Source organism: Pelophylax lessonae, assembly GCF_965119305.1.
Source record: "Pelophylax lessonae genome assembly, chromosome: 10".
In the NCBI taxonomy this organism is placed as follows: Eukaryota; Metazoa; Chordata; class Amphibia; order Anura; family Ranidae; genus Pelophylax; species Pelophylax lessonae.
This window is the reverse complement of record NC_138777.1, coordinates 3,132,553-3,156,283: the sequence shown is the minus strand read 5'-3', so window position 1 is coordinate 3,156,283 and position 23,731 is coordinate 3,132,553. Positions and strand designations below refer to the sequence as shown.

The 23,731-nt window shown below is 50.6% G+C and overlaps 1 protein-coding gene across 1 annotated transcript in view; it reads right to left on the bottom strand.

Annotated features, from left to right (window-relative positions):
* Positions 1–2,102: 2,102 nt before the first annotated feature.
* COPB1 (COPI coat complex subunit beta 1) overlaps positions 2,103–23,731 on the bottom strand; it is a 36,862-nt gene continuing 15,233 nt past the window's right edge. The window contains exons 8-22 of the mRNA XM_082270792.1: positions 22,637–22,756; positions 22,404–22,511; positions 22,174–22,320; positions 20,654–20,799; positions 18,545–18,641; positions 18,307–18,467; positions 16,530–16,650; positions 14,145–14,372; positions 13,627–13,806; positions 10,608–10,752; positions 9,756–9,875; positions 9,115–9,260; positions 5,806–5,895; positions 2,527–2,682; positions 2,103–2,366 (exon numbers count right to left, since the gene is read on the bottom strand). Coding sequence (XP_082126918.1) covers positions 2,307–2,366; positions 2,527–2,682; positions 5,806–5,895; positions 9,115–9,260; positions 9,756–9,875; positions 10,608–10,752; positions 13,627–13,806; positions 14,145–14,372; positions 16,530–16,650; positions 18,307–18,467; positions 18,545–18,641; positions 20,654–20,799; positions 22,174–22,320; positions 22,404–22,511; positions 22,637–22,756 — 2,025 coding nt within the window. The 3' untranslated portion in view covers positions 2,103–2,306. The remainder of the gene's footprint in view (positions 2,367–2,526; positions 2,683–5,805; positions 5,896–9,114; positions 9,261–9,755; positions 9,876–10,607; positions 10,753–13,626; positions 13,807–14,144; positions 14,373–16,529; positions 16,651–18,306; positions 18,468–18,544; positions 18,642–20,653; positions 20,800–22,173; positions 22,321–22,403; positions 22,512–22,636; positions 22,757–23,731) is intronic.

Here is a 23,731-nt window from a genome sequence, read left to right as displayed (position 1 = left end):
GAGGCTTTGGGGTACACAATACAGGAGGCAGTGGGGTAACAGAGGCTCTGGGGTACACAATACAGGAGGCAATGGAGGAACAGAGGCTTTGGGGTACACAATACAGGAGGCAGTGGGGTAACAGAGGCTCTGGGGTACACAATACAGGTGGCAGCTGAGGAGGGCCAGAGGCTTTGGGGTACACAATACAAGTGGCAGCTGAGGAGGGCCAGAGGCTCTGGGGTACACAATACAGGGGGCAGTCGAGGAACAGAGTCTCTGGGGTACACAATACAGGCGGCAGTGGAAGAGGAACAGGGGCTTAGGATACAATATGGGGGGCAGTGGAGGAACAGAGGCTCTGGGGTACACAATTACAGGGGGCAGCTGAGGAGGAACAGAGCCTCCAAGATACAATACAGGGTGCATTTGAGGAGGGACAGAGGCTCAGGGTACAATACAGGGGGCACTGGAGGAGGAATAGACACTCTCGGGTAAACAATACAGGGGGCAGTTGAGAAGGAACAAAGGCTCTAGGGTAAACAATACAGGGGTCTCTGAGATACCATACAGAGGGCAGTTAAGGAGGGACAGAGGCTCTAGGGTACACAATAAGGAGGGACAGAGGCTCTAGGATACAATACAAGGAGAATTGTGTCTGGGGCTCAATATAGGGGGAGTTGTGGAGAGACAGAGGGTGTGGGGTGCAATACAGAGGGCAGATATGGAAGGACAGAGGCTCTGGGGTACAATGACAGGAATTAATCTGTAGGGTACAATACAGAGGGCAGTTGCAGAGGGATGGAGGCTCTAAGGTAGAAACCATGGGTAGCTGTGGATAGATAGGATAGGATTTGGAGTACAATACGGGGCAGATGGGGTATGAATGGTCCGGTGTGCAGTACAGGGGAGCAGTTGGGGGAAGGACAGAGATTTTGGGGTACAATATGTGGACAGTACAGTACAGGGCGTGCACGGGTAATTATTCAGACATTCTGCGGTGGGTGGAGGAAGAATTCTCAGCTGACATATAGAAGTTTTCTGTTTTATGTCACTGAACAGGAAATGGGTCAGATGTTACATTGTAATTTCTTAGCAGAGGTTGTGGAAGGATAGAAAATATTTCAACAAATAAAGAAAAATAGAGTGTGATTGTGGGGAGGCGGGGGGGAAGAAGGGGGTGTAAGCTCCCCTGGTACAGAGACTGATGTGACTGTGGGGGAGGAGACATTAGAGTGTAAGCTCCCCTGGTACAGAGACTGATGTGACTGTGGGGGAGGGGATATTAGAGTGTAAGCTCCTCTGGTACAGAGACTGATATGACTGTGGGGGAGGGGACATTAGAGTGTAAGCTCCTCTGGTACAGAGACTGATATGACTGTGGGGGAGGAGACAGAGTGTAAGCTCCTCTGGTACAGAGACTGATGTGACTGTGGGGGAGGGGACATTAGAGTGTAAGCTCCTCTGGTTCAGAGACTGATCTGACTGTGGGTGAGGGGACATTAGAGTGTAAGCTCCTCTGGTACACAGACTGATGTGACTGTGGGGGAGGGGACATTAGAGTGTAAGCTCCCCTGGTACAGAGACTGATGTGACTGTGGGGGAGGGGACATTAGAGTGTAAGCTCCTCTGGTACAGAGACTGATGTGACTGTGGGGGAAGGGACATTAGAGCGTAAGCTCCTCTGGTACAGAGACTGATGTGACTGTGGGTGAGGGGACATTAGAGTGTAAGCTCCTCTGGTACAGAGACTGATGTGATTGGCTCAGTGATCTCTGTACAGCACTGCGGTATATGTCAGAGTTATATAAATGTAGAATAATAATAATATTAATAATAGTGTGGGACTATGGGGGAGGGGGGTTAAGACCCCGCCCCTTGCATCACATAACAGTGTTAAGGCCTAGCGATTGGTCGCTAGACCCGGGGGGCACTGTATCATGGAAGCCGCAGAAGTTTGTTCTCATACAGTAAAGCGATTGGTTCCACCTATCACAGAATGAGAGAATCTCACAGATCCAGGCGGAGCCGCTTCAGGTCGGCAGACACGGAGCACCGCTGGCCGGCTAACATTTCCCCCCCCCCCCACCCCCATCCCCTGGAGTCACACACCCACTCCACCATTAATCAAAAGACAGATTTATTGTTGAACTCGGTTAGTGAACTGATAAAACACAAAAAAGAGAAACATTGGGAATGATGAGGAATTCTCCGCCAGGAATTCTACATTCTACGAAGCACACGGGTGGAGCACAGCGGGGCCCAAATCATGATGGATGATGATTGGCGGCTGGAGTCAGAGAGGAGGATTCTGGGTACGGCTCCATCTATACAGACGGCTTCTTCTGAGATAGATTGATCTTATCGCCGAGGCTCAGCGCCATCCCCTGCGGGGAAGACAAAACTAGTTACACATACTGCCTGATTTTACTGCCCCCCAGCCACCTATGTGAATGAACCCTTAGTACTGTAAGCAGAGGATCAACAAAAGAAGACCGAGAACCAGCACTGTATGAGAGATGTATACGTGGCCCGGCAGCCCCTCACCTGGCTCTTGGCTCTGATCCGTATGTGCCCGGTAACTGGAGCGTCGGGTCCGAGGTGGATTGGCTTCTCTATGCTGACATTGGCAAGGGCGTCCTCACCGAATATGGAGCGAGCATAGAGATTGGCTGCCATGAAACCGCATGACCCGGACAAGGCCTGTGGGTGGAGCAAACAAAACAGATGAATCTTTCCATTAAAACAAACACATTCATACGCCTGGGACCGGGGCCACTGCACACCGGCACCAGCATGTCATGTGACCCCCCCTCCCCCGCAAAGAGCAACAGATTCTTTAAAGTATTTACAGACCTAGGGTAGCTTACAGCCTGGGAGCCCTGAGCAAACGACTGTCAGAGACCTCACCCCCTGCCCTGCATAGGACTGTCCGAGGCCCTACCAACCCAGTCTGAAAGATCTGAACACAAAGCCTTCGGAGACGCCCCCCAGCCCAGCCTGGGAGTCCTGAACACACGACTGTCCGAGACCCCCCCCCATCATCAGCCCAGCTTGGGAGCCCTGAACACACGACTGTCCGAGACCCCCCATGAGCCCAGCCTGGGATTCCTGAACACACGACTGTCCGAGACCCCCCATGAGCCCAGCCTGGGAGCCCTGAACACACGACTGTCCGAGACCCCCCATGAGCCCAGCCTGGGAGCCCTGAACACACGACTGTCCGAGACCCCCCCCCCCCCCCTCATCAGCCCAGCTTGGGAGCCCTGAACACACGACTGTCGGAGACCCCCCCCCCCCCTCATCAGCCCAGCCTGGGAGTCCTGAACACATGACTGTCGGAGACCCCCCATGAGCCCAGCCTGGGAGCCCTGAACACACGACTGTCCGAGACCCCCCATGAGTCCAGCCTGGGAGCCCTGAACACACGACTGTCCGAGACCCCCCATGAGCCCAGCCTGGGAGTCCTGAATAAACGACTGTCCGAGATCCCCCATGAGCCCAGCCTGGGAGCCCTGAACACACGACTGTCCGAGACCCCCCATGAGCCCAGCCTGGGAGCCCTGAACACACGACTGTCCGAGACCCCCCATGAGCCCAGCCTGGGAGCCCTGAACACACGACTGTCCGAGACCCCCCCCCCCCTCATCAGCCCAGCTTGGGAGCCCTGAACACACGACTGTCGGAGACCCCCCCCCCCCCCCCCTCATCAGCCCAGCCTGGGAGTCCTGAACACATGACTGTCGGAGACCCCCCATGAGCCCAGCCTGGGAGCCCTGAACACACGACTGTCCGAGACCCCCCATGAGCCCAGCCTGGGAGCCCTGAACACACGACTGTCCGAGACCCCCCCCCCCCCCCCTCATCAGCCCAGCTTGGGAGCCCTGAACACACGACTGTCGGAGACCCCCCCCCCCCCCTCATCAGCCCAGCCTGGGAGTCCTGAACACATGACTGTCGGAGACCCCCCATGAGCCCAGCCTGGGAGCCCTGAACACACGACTGTCCGAGACCCCCCATGAGTCCAGCCTGGGAGCCCTGAACACACGACTGTCCGAGACCCCCCATGAGCCCAGCCTGGGAGTCCTGAATAAACGACTGTCCGAGATCCCCCATGAGCCCAGCCTGGGAGCCCTGAACACACGACTGTCCGAGACCCCCCATGAGCCCAGCCTGGGAGCCCTGAACACACGACTGTCCGAGACCCCCCATGAGCCCAGCCTGGGAGCCCTGAACACACGACTGTCCGAGACCCCCCCCCCCCTCATCAGCCCAGCTTGGGAGCCCTGAACACACGACTGTCGGAGACCCCCCCCCCCCCCCTCATCAGCCCAGCCTGGGAGTCCTGAACACATGACTGTCGGAGACCCCCCATGAGCCCAGCCTGGGAGCCCTGAACACACGACTGTCCGAGACCCCCCATGAGTCCAGCCTGGGAGCCCTGAACACACGACTGTCCGAGACCCCCCATGAGCCCAGCCTGGGAGCCCTGAACACACGACTGTCCGAGACCCCCCATGAGCCCAGCCTGGGAGTCCTGAACACATGACTGTCCGAGACCCCCCCCTCATCAGCCCAGCCTGGGAGTCCTGAACACATGACTGTCCGAGACCCCCCCCCTCATCAGCCCAGCCTGGGAGTCCTGAACACATGACTGTCCGAGACCCCCCCCCCCCCCCATCAACCCAGCCTGGGAGTTCTGAACACACGACTGTCCGAGATCCCCCATGAGCCCAGCCTGGGAGTCCTGAACACACGACTGTCTGAGACCCCCCCCCCCCATCAGCCCAGCCTGGGAGTTCTGAACACACGACTGTCCGAGATCCCCCCTCCCCCCATCAGCCCGGCTTGGGAGCCCTGAACACACGACTGTCAGAGACCCCCCCCCCCCCCCATGAGCCCAGCCTAGGAGTCCTGAACACATGACTGTCAGAGACTCCCCCATGAGCCCAGCCTGGGAGCCATCTGAGACCCCACCCACCAATCCAGCCCAGCTTGGGAGACCTGAACACATGACTGTCGGAGACACCCCCCCCCCCCCCCCATCAGCCCAGCTTGGGAGCCCTGAACATGACAGTCCGAGACCCCCCCCCCATGTGCCCAGCCTGGGAGCCCTGAACACACAGCCATCTGAGACCCCGCCCACCCTGAACACAGGGTCATCTGAGACCCCACTCACTAACCCAGCCCACCCTGGGAGCCCTGAGCACACGGCCAGCTGACACCCCACCCACCCTAAGAGCCCTGAACACACGGCCAGCTTAGACCCCGCCCACCAACCCAGCCCACCCTGGGAGCCCTCAACACACGGCTAGCTGACACCCCGCCCACCCTAAGAGCCCTGAACACACGGCCAGCTGAGACCCCGCCCACCAACCCAGTCCACCCTGGGAGCCCTGAACACACGGCCAGTTGAAATCACTCACCTTCTCTGGCGTCAGATATCTCTCGTTTGTGGACTTCTGGATGTGAAGTAAATACTCGTTTAGAGAAGACTCATCTGAGACCCCGCCCACCAACCCAGCCTGGGAGCCCTGAACACATGGCCAGCTGAGACCCCGCCCACCAACCAAGCCCAGCCTGGGAGCCCTGAACACATGGCCAGCTGAGACCCCACCCACCAACCCAGACTGGGAGCCCTGAGCACATGGCCAGCTGAGACCCCGCCCACAAACCCAGACTGGGAGCCCTGAGCACATGGCCAGCTGAGACCCCGCCAACCCAGCCTGGGAGCCCTGAACACATGGCCACCCGAGACCCCGCCCACAACTTCCCAGGGAGGATTGCATGAAGCATTCTTAGTTCTTGGCCTGGGGGGTCACTCACCTTCTCTGGTGTCAGACATCTCATGTTTGTGGACTTCTGGATGTGAAGCAAATACTCGTTTAGATCCAGGATATTCGTGTTCACTGTCACCTGAAGGGAGAGCGGAGTCAGTGAGCGGGAGGATTATTACAAGAGAGAAATGATGTGCAAACTAGCAAAACCCAGCCCAGCCAATCAGATATCAGCATTAAGCAGACAGAACGATGGATTCTAAAAGGAGATATCTGAGTGGCTGGAACTCAGACAGGAAATGATTCGCAGTTTTATTCCAAGAAAAGGAGATTGGAGGGAATCTGAGAAACTGCGGCCAACTTCTGTCTGCATACAAATATAAAGACCCAAATCAGTCTATCCAGGGGAATACCCCCCCCCCCCCCAAATATGACCCCCTCCCGATCTATACGGTCTGTTATCACTGTTATGAATGGCTAACTGCCAGATCCCGCCCATCACAGACATCTAACACGCCCAGGTCCCGCCCATCACAGACATCTAACACGCCCAGGTCCCGCCCATCACAGACATCTAACACGCCCAGATCTTACCCACCATAGATATCTAAGATGCCTAGATCCCACCAAACACACCTGACCTGCCCAGATCCCACCCACCATAGACATCTAACATGCCCAGATCCCACCATACACACCTGCCCAGATCCCATCCACCATAGACATCTAAAAACGGCAAGATCCCACCCACTATAGATATTTTACATACCCAAATCCCACCCACCATAGACATCCAACATGCCCAGGTCCCACCATACACACCTGACCTGCCCTGATCCTACCCACCAGACCTGCCCAGATCCCACCCACCAGACCTGCCCAGATCCCACGCACCATATACATCCAACACACCTAAATCCAACCCATCACAGACATCCAACATACCCAGATCCCACCCACCATAGACATCCAACACACCTACATCCCACCCACCACACACATCCAACATACCCAGATCCCATCCACCATAGACCTCTCACACGCCCAGATCCCATCATAGACATCTGACCCCCACCAACCAAAAGCCTGAAATGCTCAGATCCTGCCCACAACAGACCTCTCTATAACACACCCAGATTCAACCCACCATAGACACGACACACCCAGTTCCAGCCCACAATAGATCTTTGACATACCCAGATCCTTCCCACCATAGACCTAACATACCCAGATCCTTCCCACCATAGAACTGACATACCCAGATCCTTCCCACCATAGACCTGACATGTTCAGATCCTTCCCACCATAGACCTGACATACCCAGATCCTTCCCACCATAGACCTGACATACCCAGATCCTTCCCACCATAGACCTGACATACCCAGATCCTTCCCACCATAGACCTGACATGTTCAGATCCTTCCCACCATAGACCTGACATACCCAGATCCTTCCCACCATAGACCTGACATACCCAGATCCTTCCCACCATAGACCTGACATACCCAGATCCTTCCCACCATAGACCTGACATACCCAGATCCTTCCCACCATAGACCTGACATACCCAGATCCTTCCCACCATAGACCTGACATACCCAGATCCCATCCACCATAGACATCTGACACGCCCAGATCACACCATAGACATCTGACCCCCACCAACCAAAAGCCTGAAATGCTCAGATCCTGCCCACAACAGACCTCTCTATAACACACCCAGATTCAACCCACCATAGACACGACACACCCAGTTCCAGCCCACAATAGATCTTTGACATACCCAGATCCTTTTCACCATAGACCTGACATACCCAGATCCTTCTCACCATAGACCTGACATACCCAGATCCTTCTCACCATAGACCTGACATACCCAGATCCTTCCCACCATAGACCTGACATACCCAGATCCTTCCCAGCATAGACCTGACATGTTCAGATCCTTCCCACCATAGACCTGACATACCCAGATCCTTCCCCCCATAGACCTGACATACCCAGATCCTTCCCACCATAGACCTAACATACCCAGATCCTTCCCACCATAGACCTGACATACCCAAATCCTTCCCCCCATAGACCTGACATACCCAGATCCTTCCCACCATAGACCTGACATACCCAGATCCTTCCCACCATAGACCTGACATACCCAGATCCTTCCCACCATAGACCTGACATACCCAGATCCTTCCCACCATAGACCTAACATACCCAGATCCTTCCCACCATAGACCTGACATACCCAGATCCTTCTCACCATAGACCTGACATACCCAGATCCTTCCCACCATAGACCTGACATACCCAGATCCTTCCCACCATAGACCTGACATACCCAGATCCTTCCCACCATAGACCTGACATACCCAGATCCTTCCCACCATAGACCTAACATACCCAGATCCTTCCCACCATAGACCTGACATACCCAGATCCTTCTCACCATAGACCTGACATACCCAGATCCTTCCCACCATAGACCTGACATACCCAGATCCTTCCCACCATAGACCTGACATACCCAGATCCTTCCCACCATAGATCTGACATACCCAGATCCTTCCCACCATAGACCTGACATACTCAGATCCTTCCCACCATAGACCTGACATACCCAGATCCTTCCCACCATAGACCTGACATACCCAGATCCTTCTCACCATAGACCTGACATACCCAGATCCTTCCCACCATAGACCTGACACACCCAGATCCTTCCCCCCCATAGACCTGACATACCCAGATCCTTCCCACCATAGACCTGACATACCCAGATCCTTCTCACCATAGACCTGACATACCCAGATCCTTCCCACCATAGACCCCTGTAGTACACACAGATCCGACCCACCATAGACCAGACATGACCAATTCCTACCCACCATAAACCTCTCTGACACACCCAGATACCGAACACCAGATCCTTCCCACTACTTAGGTCTCAATATTCCCAGATCCCACCTATAGGCCTATATGACAGCCCCAGATCCCCCCCCCTACTACTCACCCAGGCGTGCCTTAAAGAGGTCGATGTGCAGAATATAAATGTGTCCAATATGCCACCTTGACATAGATGGTAAGTAGGAGTATCCACCTATCCCATGAAGGGCCTCACATGTGGACAGTACACCTCACACTATTCTGGCAGGACAGGCGGCACACTGCAGGGCTAGTGGAGGGGATTTATAGATCACAGCCCTCTCCATTCCTAATCTACATCCTCCAGCTGCAGCACAAAGACCATTGGATGTTGGGAGGACACAGAAATGGATGCTGTGGGATTTCTCAGTGCAGTGAATAGCAGTGGGAATGGCGCCCCCAGGTGGAGAGTACATAGAGACACACACTAACCTTGTTCTCCCACTCAAACTCCGCCCACATCTGCCTGAACTCGGTGTCTGTGCAGGCGGCCGGCTGGATGTAATCCATGATGTCGATGTGGATATCACTGAGGACCACACAGTTCCGGTCACTGGCGGCACCCGAGACGTCGTACACTGCGGGGGTCACAAAATTCCATGTAAGACCCAGAAATCAGATTGGATTACACAGCTCATCACTGCGTTAGTTTTCTTTATTTTCACCTGGTGATTATACCGGTTACAGACTTCCTGTCCCAGGGTGACAACGCTCCTCCCATCAACACGACATGCAAAAGAGTAAGTGAGGTCACCAAGACATTAACCTTTACCTGTCCACCATATCTCTGTCCCTGTGGGGGTGGAGTCTCACTGGAGGGGTGAAGGCTGATGTCTGAGTGACCTCACTTTCTCTTTTGGCTCTCTGTAATTGGTCACAGTGATGACATGGAACAGGGGACAAATCACAGTAGACTTGTACCATGTGATAGCTGTGGCCAATCACAGCAATCACAATTATACACAATGGCACACGAATGGATGTCATTCATAAAAATAGTCGCTTATACAGTGGACTCGTTACACAAATCCCTCCATTGTAAATGTATAATATTGACGGAAGACCACACCCACCTATATTCCCGAATATGATGCCGTTCTCTGTGGAGGCCACCTTCACGTTGGCCTTGATGTTGGCGAAGTCGTGCGGAGCGAGAGTGAGAGGAGACGGCTTCTCCACCAGCTTCAGGTCACCTGGAATTAGAAGAAGATCAGTCATACTGTCCCTTTTATCGGGAGCCGAGAAAACTCCACAGCAACCAATGAGGTGTCAGGATTCATCATCTAACTCCAGTGCAGAGATGAAGGTTAAACCTCATTGGCTACAACAAGCAGCACAAAAGCTTTCACCTGCCGATCGTGACTAAGCTTCATAATGTGAAATGTGCGTAAAGGGCACTACTGCCACCTGGTGTCCCCAACAAGGAACTACAACTAATGAGATGCAGAAAAACTTATCACATCTACAGACCCCATTCCTGTTCTGAACCAGTCTGCCCACAACTGGTAATTCATTACTGGATAATGGAACATTGAACCCCCTGGCACCTCCTTCTGCTACCTTGGAGATGAGGATGGACGTGTCTACCGCTGTTTATTGACAAGTCTTTCCAAAAATCTCTTAGTGGTTGGACATTCTGAGCAGCCAAGCCAGGGGGATCCCACCGGCCTGTAAGTCAGGGGGCCCCCACCGGCCCCCCGCAAGCCAGGGGGGCCCCCACCGGCCCCCGCAAACTAGGGCCAAAATCTCATCTCCTCCCTACCAACAACCAGGGCCCCAGCTCTCCTTGCCTACAATCCAGAGGCCCGAATTCCCCTTGCCTACAAGCCAGGGCCCCCCGGCTTCCCCCTGCCTGCAAGCCAGGGCCCCCCCGGCTTCCCCCTGGCTGCAAGCCAGGGCCCCCGTCTCCTGGTTGATATCCTCACCGAGTGTAGCGAGTTCCAGCGTGCAGTTCTGTAGGGTGTCGTTGGTCTGGTTGACAACTAACACATCCAGGACAATGTCGTACTGGTTTACATGTACATACGCCTCTGCGTACACGGGATCTGAGAAGCCGGTCAGCTGTGTCACCTGGAAGAAAGCAGAGAACATTCACCATTTATACCATTCACCTTCATAACATTCACCATTTATACCATTCACCTTCATAACATTCACCATTTCTACCATTCACCTTCATAACATTCACCATTTCTACCATTCACCTTCATAACATTCACCATTTCTACCATTCACCTTCATAACATTCACCATTTATAACATTCACCATTTATACCATTCACCTTCATAACAGAAAGAGGAAACGGTATACACACCCAAACACCTACCTCCACAAATAGCTTATTAACCCCTTCCCAGCCAGGCAGGAGCTCAGGGGACAGCATATGACGTCCTCCGAGGATCAGGCCGCACTCCAGGGCCATTTCTCACCCACTGTCTACCAGACACGGCCGATGACAGATCACTGTACCGGCCCGCAGTCAGTACCATGTGATTGCTGTGGCCAATCACAGATCACATGACAGTTGTACGCAATGAAAGGCTTTGATTCCTGCCATTCATTGTGTACTATTGTGATGAGCTCTGTGATTGGTCACAGTCATCACATGGTACAAACAGGGTCAATCACAGTCCATCTGTACCATGTGATTAGTTGTGGCCAATTACAGCTAATCACAATAGTGAACGTAACTGAGTATTTATTCACAAAAAATGGTTGCTTATAACGGAGACATTCACAGTTCTAAGAAATTATAGTGTGTATAAAAAAATAAATAACAAAAAGTAAAAAAAAAAAAAAAAAAAGAAGAAATCCTAATCACCTCCCCATAGTGGTACAGTGTTACTTTGTTTATATATACAGGTCCCTCTCAAAAAATGAGCACATTGTGATAAAGTTGATTATTTTCTGTAATGTACTGATAAACATTAGACTTTCATATATTTTACATTCATTACACACAGCTGAAGTAGTGAAGCCTTTTATTGGTTTAATATTGATGATTTTGGCATACAGCTCATGAAAACCCAAAATTCCTATCTCAAAAAATTAGCATATCATGAAAAGGTTCTCTAAACGAGCGATTAACCTAATCATCTGAATCAATTAACTCTAAACACCTGCAAAAGATTCCTGAGGCTTTTAAAAACTCCCAGCCTGGTTCATTACTCAAAACCGCAATCATGGGTAAGACTGCCGACCTGACTGCTGTCCAGAAGGCCATCATTGACACCCTCAATCAAGAGGGTTAAGACACAGAGAGAAATTTCTGAAGGAATAGGCTGTTCCCAGAGTGCTGTATCAAGGCACCTCAGTGGGAAGTCTGTGGGAAGGAAAAAGTGTGGCAGAAAACGCTGCACAACGAGAAGAGGTGACCGGACCCTGAGGAAGATTGTGGAGAAGGACCGATTCCAGACCTTGGGGGACCTGCGGAAGCAGTGGACTGAGTCTGGAGTAGAAACATCTAGAGCCACCGTGTACAGGCGTGTGCAGGAAATGGGCTACAGGTGCCGCATTCCCCAGGTCAAGCCACTTTTGAACCAGAAACAGAGGCAGAAGCGCCTGACCTGGGCTACAGAGAAGCAGCACTGGACTGTTGCTCAGTGGTCCAAAGTACTTTTTTCGAATGAAAGCAAATTTTGCATGTCATTCGGAAATCAAGGTGCCAGAGTCTGGAGGAGGACTGGGGAGAGGGAAATGCCAAAATGCCTGAAGTCCAGTGTCATGTACCCACAGTCAGTGATGGTCTGGGGTGCCATGTCAGCTGCTGGTGTTGGTCCACTGTGTTTTATCAAGGGCAGGGTCAATGCCGCTAGCTATCAGGAGATTTTGGAGCACTTCATGCTTCCATCTACTGAAAAGCTTTATGGAGATGAAGATTTCATTTTTCAGCACGACCTGACACCTGCTCACAGTGCCAAAACCACTGGTAAATGGTTTACTGACCATGGTATTACTGTGCTCAATTGGCCTGACCTGAACCCCATAGAGAATCTGTGGGATGTTGTGAAGAGAAAGTTGAGAGACGTAAGACCCAACACTCTGGATGAGCTGAAGGCCGCTATCGAAGCATCCTGGGCCTCCACAACACCTCAGCAGTGCCACAGGCTGATCGCCTCCATGCCACGCCGCATTGAAGCAGTCATTTCTGCAAAAGGATTCCAAACCAAGTATTGAGTGCATAACTGAACATAATTATTTGAAGGTTGACTTCTTTTGGATTAAAAACACTTTTCTTTTATTGGTCGGATGAAATATGCTAATTTTTTGAGATGGGAATTTGGTTTTTCATGAGCTGTATGCCAAAATCATCAATATTAAACCAATAAAAGGCTTCACTACTTCAGCTGTGTGTAATGAATGTAAAATATATGAAAGTCTAATGTTTATCAGTACATTACAGAAAATAATCAACTTTATCACAATAAGCTCATTTTTTGAGAGGGACCTGTATATATATTTATATATATATTTATTTTTAAATATATTTTTTAGGTATTACATTTTCTATTTTTTTTTCTAATAAATATATGTGTGTGTATCTATCAGATAGATATATATATATATATCATTTTTTTTCTAATATATACTGTCACCAGTCAGTATTCCTGATCACCAAACCAGTTATAGGATGACAATGTACTGCACTGCTGACAGTATGCAATTTATTTTGTCATGCAAAGCATGACATTGCTGAAAGTCGGCCTGGGCAGGAAGGGGGGGAGGGTATTGAAGGGGTTATTGGATTGGCCTTCTCTTTTATTTAAATATAAAGATGAGCGGAGGCGGGGTCATTATCTGGTGGAGGCGGGGTCATTATTATCTGGTGGACTGTCTGCCCGGGGAATGAAGGTCACATGACTGACATGTACAATGGCAGTTGGTCTTCACAGTTTAGTTATATGTGGGGCTCCTCCTGGAAGACACAAAGGCGGGGCACTTACTTTATTCAGTTTGGATGCCAGAGGGTCAGCCGCCTCCTTCCTCTGGGTGGTCCCCATAGCGGCCAGCAGACTCAGCTGGAATTGATCCTCCTTAGACGCCATCTCGCTCTTGGCGGTGAGCTGCATGAAGGAGATTGGATCGTCGGCCTGAACCGTCACACTGCGCTTCTCTGACTCCTTCTGTGGAGAGTAAAGGGAACAAGGTGAGCCAATCATGTCAAGTCTTCTCCAGGTCCATAGATACACAAAAAGGGGACCTGTCAGGAGGGATGACCCCCAACAGAGGTCCATAGATACACATAAAGGGGACCTGTCAGGAGGAATGACCCCCAACAGAAGTCCATAGAGTCAGGAGGGATGGACGCCAACAGAAGTCCACAGATATACATAAAGGGGACTGGTCAGGAGGGATGACCCCCAACAGAGGTCCATAGATACACAAAAAGGGGACCTGTCAGGAAAGTGGACACCAAGAGAAGTCCATGGACACAGAAAAGGAGGAGCAGTCAGGAGGTTACCTTCTGGGAGATCTTCTCCTCCTCCAGCTTGGCGGACAGCATGTTGGAGAGGGACAGGCGGCACTCTTTGTTGAAGATTTCGCTCATCAGTGGAGAACATTCGGAAAGAACCTTCAGACACAGAGAAATCCGGTCCACATCGTCGTCTGTGATTGGCTTCTTGGGCAGCGAGGATTTCCCCAGGTGCAAGATGGTCGCCATCAACAACATGGCTTCTGCTACAAAGGACTGCAGGTGGAGAGAAGCAATGATAGAGCATGAGAGACAAGGATCTGGGGAACAGATCGGACATGGGGGGAACAGATCGGACATGGGGGGAACAGATCGGACATGGGGGGAACAGATCGGACATGGGGGGAACAGATCGGACATGGGGGGAACAGATCGGACATGGGGGAACAGATCGGACATGGGGGAACAGATCGGACATGGGGGAACAGATCGGACATGGGGGAACAGATCGGACATGGGGAACAGATCGGACAAGGGGAACAGATCGGACAAGGGGAACAGATCGGACATGGGGAACAGATCGGACATGGGGAACAGATCGGACATGGGGGAACAGATCGGACATGGGGGAACAGATCGGACATGGGGAACAGATCGGACATGGGGAACAGATCGGACAAGGGGAACAGATCGGAAGATCGGACAAGGGGAACAGATCGGACAAGGGGAACAGATCGGACAAGGGGAACAGATCGGACATGGGGAACAGATCGGACATGGGGAACAGATCGGACATGGGGAACAGATCGGACATGGGGAACAGATCGGACATGGGGAACAGATCGGACATGGGGAACAGATCGGACAAGGGGAACAGATCGGACATGGGGAACAGATCGGACATGGGGAACAGATCGGACATGGGGAACAGATCGGACATGGGGAACAGATCGGACATGGGAATAGGTGGTATGAATAGCTGCAGCTGCTGACAGCCTGTCATTGCAATATACAAGCTTGACAACGCTGCTTTATGTACACAGCTGTCAATCCCAGTAGGAATCAGATTGTTCCTGCTGGGATTCACATCATGGCAATACACCCATGTGAACGGTGCCTTACTTTGAGGACCCGGGTCTGAACCTACAACCTCTGCTATGTCTGGCAGCATCTCCTCTTGCTGAGCCACCCGAGATGCTGGACAACCCTTAGACTACCTTGCCTTGTCTCTTTCTCTTGAATCCTTTGCTCCTCCCATGAACTTCCTATTTTAGCACTTCCTGTTTGCCAGATTATTGTACTCCCTCAAGCCAATATGTCGCTCTTGTCTCTCCTCTTGTCTAATCTTCACTACCACTTGGTACCGACCTTTGGCTCGTTTACTGACTACACTTCTGCTTGATCCCTACCTGCTATATCGGCTACTGAACCCCGGCTTGCTCACCTTCTGGTGGGGCGATCCTGAGGACTGTGACCTGGTACTAACTAGTGATGGACCGATATCGTTTTTTTATTGCCGATACCGATATTTTGCTCATCGGATATCGGTATCGGCTGATATTTTTGGACATGTAAAATCTTTTTTTTTTTTCTCACAGGTACTCTGGTGGAGGGATCTGGGGGTCTAAAAGACCCCAAACCCCTCCTCTGCACTTAAAAGCATTCAAAATGCCAAGTTTGGCTGTTTTGAATGCTTGCATTTTCTCAAAATTTGCCGCAGAGTACCCGGAAGTGATGTCATGACATCACTTCCGGGTTTTTACATGGAGACCCAATCAGAGCCGAATGCAGCTTTGATCGGGTCTTCCCTTCGGCGGCCGTGCAGTTAGGATGCCCAGGTCTCTCTGTGGGACGGGAGACCCGGGCGACCCGCGGAAGGTGGCGGGACGTCTCCTTCCGCTCCTTGTAATGACAGCCTAGCGGCTTCTCAGCTGCATCGGTTGTCAATGCAACACAGCCGACCGTCGGCTATGGACGCCGGTACCGGGGTGATGCCTCTAGCTGCAGGCATCACTCCGGTACAAGCACTTACCTGTAATATCGATAACCTCAGGGGCCGATTCTGATATAATCGGGGAAAGTGCATATCGGCCCCCGATAAATGGGCATTGCCAATAATCAGTCAATCCCTAGTACTAACCCGCAGCAAAACCCATCCCCACCATCAGGAGCTCTGATAAACACCAGTTAGTGCTTAGACCCCACACTTTAGGTAAGCCCGTCATCCTCCAGGGTGACCTGCTTGTATACTTATCCTGCTGGTCAGTGGGAGCCGCTGTACTGCTATAGCTACTGGTCCCTGGGCCGGATCCATGACTGGGACACTTACTCTGCGGCTGCTCAGGACATCGGCCTATTGACTAGAAGATCCGGCACTCCCATACCGGGTCCAACACAACTTTACCAGGCATCACAGACTCTTTCCAGACTTACATTCTGCCTCTTCTTCTCTGGGACCAGGGCCACATAGCGCAGTGCAATCTTAGTAAGCGTTGTTGCGAGAGCGGCAGCGACAAAGAAATCTCCATCCAATAAAAATCCTCGGAGAGGCGGCCTATAGGAAAGAGAGGAAGAGAAATGACCCACTTGCTGAGCACCCTATAGCAGTTTCATTGCTACAAAAGCAGCAGCCCTGTGTGTATATATATTTTTTTTATTGATTTTTCAGTAATCTGCGATTTTTAACGGGACTGCGACATTGTAGCAGACAAATCTGACACTAAGGCTCCTTGTATACTTGTGCAACCTAAAAGTCGACTGATTTTGACTGGACTTGAAGCGATGCCTGTGAAAACACATCAAAGTGGCACAGATATGAACGGTATATTTTGGAAATCATGGAGTACGACTTGTCATGTGACTTTGCAGCCCCAAGTCGCGGGACAAGTTGCACAAGTGTGAAAGGGGCCTAAGTGACACTTTTTGGGGACCAGTGACACCAATACAGTGATCAGTGCTAAAAATAAAATGCACTGTCACTGTACTGACACTGGCTGGGAAGGGGTTAACATTAGGGGCGATCAAAGGGTTAAATGTGTGCCTAGGGAGTGCTAACTGTGGGGGAAAGATGTGACTGGAGGAAAACAGAGATCTGGGTTTCTGCTTAGATCTCCATTTTCCTCCCTCACAGTACGGCAAGGTAGACTGATGTTCTGCCGAAAACTCCAACATAGTTATTTCCGGTAAGTGTACAGCAGGAATAATTGGAGGTTTCAACCACTTTGTTTTTTCACAGAGCACCAGCAGCCTTTACAATCTCTTAGTGGAGATTGTTAGTCTGCCGGGCTTGTCTTGATGTCTCTTCCGGTATGCCTCTGCCCTACGCGTTACGTCACAGACACCTGACTTCATCAGGGAATCGTGGATGTTAGGATTGCATACTTGTATTCAATATTATTATATTATATTTGTTCAAATGTGAGTACTTCGTTGCTTTTTAGTGGAGATTGTTAGTCTGCCGGGCTTGTCTTGATGTCTCTTCCGGTATGCCTCTGCCCTACGCGTTACGTCACAGACACCTGACTTCATCAGGGAATCGTGGATGTTAGGATTGCATACTTGTATTCAATATTATTATATTATATTTGTTCAAATGTGAGTACTTCGTTGCTTTTTAGTGGAGATTGTTAGTCCGCCGGGCTAGTCCGGATGTCTCTTCCGGGATGCCTCTGCCCTACGCGTTACGTCACAGACACGTGGGGAGCGGCCTGAGAGCCCTGAGGTGACACTATAGTGGAGGATTTCTGATATCACCTTACCTTCATCACATATTTATCACACGGTGAAGGGAGATGCTGCGAAAATAGACTTTTTCTTTCTGTCCCAGTACGATTGTTCATTCGTTCAATATTATCTTTTTGATTTATTATTGCACTTGTCATAGTCATTGATTTATGTAGAATTTCAGGTATTTTTTTGAAGTATAGTATTTTTTTTTTATTCAGTGTATTGCACTTATAGTTTTTTTGTCAGCACTTTTACATACTATATTGGTTTTGTGTTATATATTTGGATATTTACATTGGTATTTACACATTTTTAACTAGCGCAGCACCCTGTTAGAAGCGGATTGGCTGCTATGCACAGCTGCACTCACCAGTTTGAACAAATTAACCCCAAAACATTTGCCCAGACATATACTAACCACCCCCCAACCCCCGTGTAAAAAGCCAAATGAGCCCGTATCAAGCATTGCAGAACCACAACAAACCTCTCCTCCTCTTTCTTGGACGGCCTGGCACTGCTGAGGGCGCTCTGGGTGGCGTATGTGCCCATTTCCGTCACCAGCCTCTGGGTGTTGCCGATGGTCACCTCCTCCTCCTGTTTCGTCTCTCCGGATTCCTTCTTGATCTCCGTCTCCACAATGGGAACCTACAGACAAGGGAACACCTCGTGTTATGAGGTCTGCCTCGATATAAGGGGAACGGAATCTTTTGGACGATACCCACCTCTCCCAGAGACCTGCGCACTTCTGTCATCACGCTCTGGATATCTTCCTTTGTGCTGCAATATTCACCCAAAATCCACAGCGCTCCACGAAAAATTCTGAAATAGGAGTCTGTATTAGTTATCCTCTATTGGCTGTATTCAGCAGAGCGCTTCTGATTAGAAACTAAAGCTGAAGATATCGGCTTATATTTTGCATTCTCTGGTCGTCTCCATCGGAGCATTTCCCGGGCTCACTGCTGGGAACGGTAAGCCCGAGAAACACCGGAAAGCCCCGGAAATGATCTGATGGTTCACGTGGCTGGCCACAGATAGTCTCTGCTCACCTCTATGATCTAGGAGGACTGGAGCGACGTCATGACATCACTTCCGGTCTAGGGCAGAAGTAAACTATTTTTTTTTTTTTTTTTTTTTAAAGCAAAACTTTATTTTTTTATCTCATGCTTTAAAAGGTAGAGAAGAGATTTGGGGTCTTATACACCCCAGATCTCGCAATACAGAGGACCTGTCATCCCTTATTTCTATCACAAGGAATGTAACATTTCTTGTGAAAGAAATAAAAAAAGTGTCAAAAAAAAAAAAAATAATAAGAAGAATTTAAGCGCCCCCTTCCCTCCGTGCTCACGCACAGAAGCGAACGCATACATAAGTCGTGCACACATATGTAAACGGTGTTCACACCACACATGTGAGGTATCGCCGCGAACGTTATAGTGAGAGCAATAATTCTCGCCCTAGACCTCCTCTATAACTCTAAACTGCAAAAAATTTTTAAATCTTCGCCTATGGAGATTTCTAAGTATCGTAGTTTGTCGCCATTCCATGGGCATGCGCAATTTTAAAGCGTGACATGTTATTTACTTGGCATAAAATCATCTTTTTTATTTTACCAAAAAATTGGGTTATATATTGTGCTTTCTTGCATTAAAATTTATTAACCACTTCTGGACCGGAAGGTTTTCCCCCTTAATGACCAGGCCATTTTTTGAGATTCGGGACTGTGTTATTTTAACTGACAATTGCGCGGTCATGCGACGCTGTACCCAAATCAAATTGATTTCCTTTTTTTCCCACAAACAGAGCTTTCTTTTGGTGGTATTTGGTCACCTCTGCGATTTTTATTTTTTGCGCTATAAACAAAGAAAACCACAATTCTGAAAAAAAAAAAAAAGAATATTTTCTACTTTTTGCTACTTTTCTACTTTTTATAAAGCATTCCCAATAGAAAAAAAAATAAAAAAATAAAAAAATCTAATTTTTTCATCATTTTAGGCCAATTTGTATTCTGCTCCATATTTTTGGTTAAAAAAAATCCCAATAAGTGTATATTGATTGGTTTGCGCAAAAGTTATCGCATCTACAAACTATGGGAAAGATTTATGTCCTTTTTATTTATTTATTTTACTAGTAATGGCGGCGATCAGCGATTTTTAGCGGGACTGCGACATTGCGGCGGACAGATTGGACCCCTGACTGACATTTTTGACACTTTTGGGGAGACCAGTGACATTACTACAGTAATCAGTGCTAAAAATATACACTGTCACTGTACTAATGGCACTGGCAGGGAAGGGGTTAACACCAGGGGCGATCAAAGGGTTAAATGTGTCCCTAGGGGGTGCTAACTGTGGGGGGGGGGGGGGGGGTTGTATTCACTGAATGAACACCGAGATCTGTGTTCCTAAAAAAGAGGAGCCCTGCGTTCATTACTGACAGAACAGCGGTCTGCCGTGTTTACAACAGCAGACCGCCGTTCTGTCCCCACGGGGAGCAATCGCGGGTGCCAGACGGCAATCGTGGCCGCCGGCCCACTGATTGGCTCCCCCTGTAGCCAATCGGCGTGTGCGCGCCCCCGCTAGCGGTCCCACAAAAGGATGTACAGTATATGTACTGCTGGCGGTTGGCAAGTAGTTAAAATGTATTTAAAAAAAAAATCTGCCGCGTGACATAAAAAAAATGATGCAACGATTTTATTCTTCAGGGTCTCTGCTAAAGAAAAAAAGAACCAGGAACCCACTGCAATGTCCGGGAATTATGATTAGGAAATAAGGAGTAACACCCCCCCCCCCCCCAAAAAAAAAAAAATCCTCTATCATTGACTTTTCACTTACTTGACTGTCTTAATGGCGTGGAAAACGTCCAGCATTTTCTCCACTATTAGTGTTCGTAAATTATCGAATCGCTGAACGGCCTCCCGAACAAACTCCAGGACATCAGCAGCTGCTGCCTCATTGCTGTCACTCAGGAATTCCATCAGCTGCAAATATTGACGAGGAGAGGATTACTCAGGAAGAAAAGGTTCATCCAGACAACGCAGGAGGGTCAGCGTCCCCACCATGGTCATCCACACAAAGCAGGAGGGTCAGCGTCCCCACCATAGTCATCCAGACAACGCAGGAGGGTCAGCGTCCCCACCATGGTCATCCACACAATGCAGGAAGGTCAGCGTCCCCACCATGGTCATCCAGACAACGCAGGAAGGTCAGCGTCCCCACCATGGTCATCCAGACAACGCAGGAGGGTCAGCGTCCCCACCATGGTCATCCAGACAATGCAGGAGGGTCAGCGTCCCCACCATGGTCATCCAGACAAAGCAGGAGGGTCAGCGTCCCCACCATGGTCATCCAGACAAAGCAGGAGGGTCAGCGTCCCCACCATGGTCATCCAGACAAAGCAGGAGGGTCAGCGTCCCCACCATGGTCATCCAGACAATGCAGGAGGGTCAGCGTCCCCACCATGGTCATCCAGACAAAGCAGGAGGGTCAGCGTCCCCACCATGGTCATCCACACAAAGCAGGAGGGTCAGCGTCCCCACCATGGTCATCCACACGAAGCAGGAGGGTCAGCGTCCCCACCATGGTCATCCACACAAAGTAGGAGGGTCAGCGTCCCCACCATGGTCATCCACACAAAGTAGGAGGGTCAGCGTCCCCACCATAGTCATCCAGACAACGCAGGAGGGTCAGCGTCCCCACCATGGTCATCCACACAAAGCAGGAGGGTCAGCGTCCCCACCATAGTCATCCAGACAACGCAGGAGGGTCAGCGCCCCTACCATAGTCATCCAGACAACGCAGGAGGGTCAGCGTCCCCACCATGGTCATCCAGACAACGCAGGAGGGTCAGCGTCCCCACCATAGTCATCCAGACAACGCAGGAGGGTCAGTGTCCCCACCATAGTCATCCAGACAACGCAGGAGGGTCAGTGTCCCCACCGTAGTCACCCAGACAACGCAGGAGGGTCAGCGTCCCCACCATGGTCATCCAGACAACGCAGGAGGGTCAGCGTCCCCACCATGGTCATCCAGATAATGCAGGGGGGGTCAGAGTCCCCACCATGGTCATCCACACAACGCAGGAGGGTCAGCATCCCCACCATGGTCATCCACACAACGCAGGAGGGTCAACGTTCCCAATATGGTCATCCAAACACGCAGGAGGGTCAGCGTCCCCACCATGGTCATCCAGACAATGCAGAAGGGTCAGCGTCCCCACCATGGTCATACAGGCACACAGGAGGTTCAGTGTCCCCACCATGGCTATCCCGGCACACAGGAGGATCAGTGTCCCCACCATGGCCATACAGCCATGGTCCAGACCCAGGACTGAGGACTGTAAATGCGGTACCTACCACCGGGATGACGTTAGCAGCCATTTCTGGGAATCTGACGCTGCAGGAGTGGAGGGTGCGAACCAGAAGCTGCCGGTACTTGTCTGTGTCTTCGTGTTCCGTCACGTTGTTTGTCTTTATGACTTCCTTCTTCAAGACGATCACCAGCTACAAAAAGAACGGGACAACGTGAGACCTCCGACCCTCACACAGACAGTCTAGAATCTCCAACAGACAACGAAGAGCCCCACCTCTTCCACATTCCTGGAGGACACCAAATCCAGAGCCAGCTGTAGAGTTTTCTTACGAACTTCCAGATCCGGTGTGGTGAGGACCCTCAAGATGTCCATCACCAGATCCTGGGAGAGAGAGAAGAGCGGAAACTGAACCATCTGAACACCCAGAACATATATGATCACTAAACCAGACTATGAATCTGACTTCCAACTGCAGCAAGTTCAACGTACAAAACATGGGAACCAACCTGCAGGACGCGCTCATGGGAGGGATGGTCCTTCAATTCCACCAGGCGATCCAAAACGATAAGTTTGACATTGTTATCGCTCTCCTTAATGATCAGATCGATGTAGCACTGAGCGGCAGCCTGAGGGCAAAAGACAGACAGTGACTCAAGTGAGAGTTGGCGACGGCCACCAAAGCGCGGGTCAGCGAATCAACCAAGAGTTAGCTACCCAACCGATAGCCAACGACCCAACCGAGAGCCAACTTAAGGTCATTTCAGCAATAAAACGCACCTGTTAGAACCCAAATAGTACAGGCAAGATTCAGCACTGCAATGCATGCAGGGAATGGAATACCCTTATGGCGCTTTTCCACTGCATGGAACCGAACGGTTCGGCTTGCTTTTCCACTACATGGTACCGAATGGTACGGTGTTGGAACGGTTAGGTATGGTGGCGCTTTTCCACTACATGGAACTGAACGGTACGGCTCGCTTGAACAGTACCACCTCGGTTGGGGTTCCAAGAGGGCCGTACCGGTACCATATCCCACAATCCTTTGCATGCAGCCTTGACTGTTTGTCATTACTAGCCACTGATTGGTCAGAGAATTGTTGTTATCCCACCCACTTATTACTTTAGTGGAAAAGCAACCCGTACCGAACCGTTCTAACACCGTACCATGCGGTACCATGCAGTGGAAAAACCAAACCGAGCCAAGCAGGGCCGAGTGGAGCCGAGCCGGTACTTGCAGTGGAAAAGTGCCAATAGATGCCAATTAGGCCATTCATCATAGTGCTGAGCCAATAGGAAGGGGCAGAAACTGTGGGCTGAAACATGAAACAAAATATAAAAGTGTCAAAAAAGCCAGTTGTAGGGAAACACTTGGGGGAGATTTACTAAAACTGGGGAGTGCAAAATCTGGTGCAGCTATACATAGAAACCAATCAGCTTCCAGGTTTTATTGTCAAAGCTTAATTCAGCAAGCTGAAGAAACTGATTGGCTGCCATGTACAGCTGCACCAGACTGAGTGCTCCAGTTTTAGTAAATCCCCCGCTCCACATGCTGCAAATCAATTCATTGGAGAAGGTAGAGTAGGTGATGACACCGTCTAATG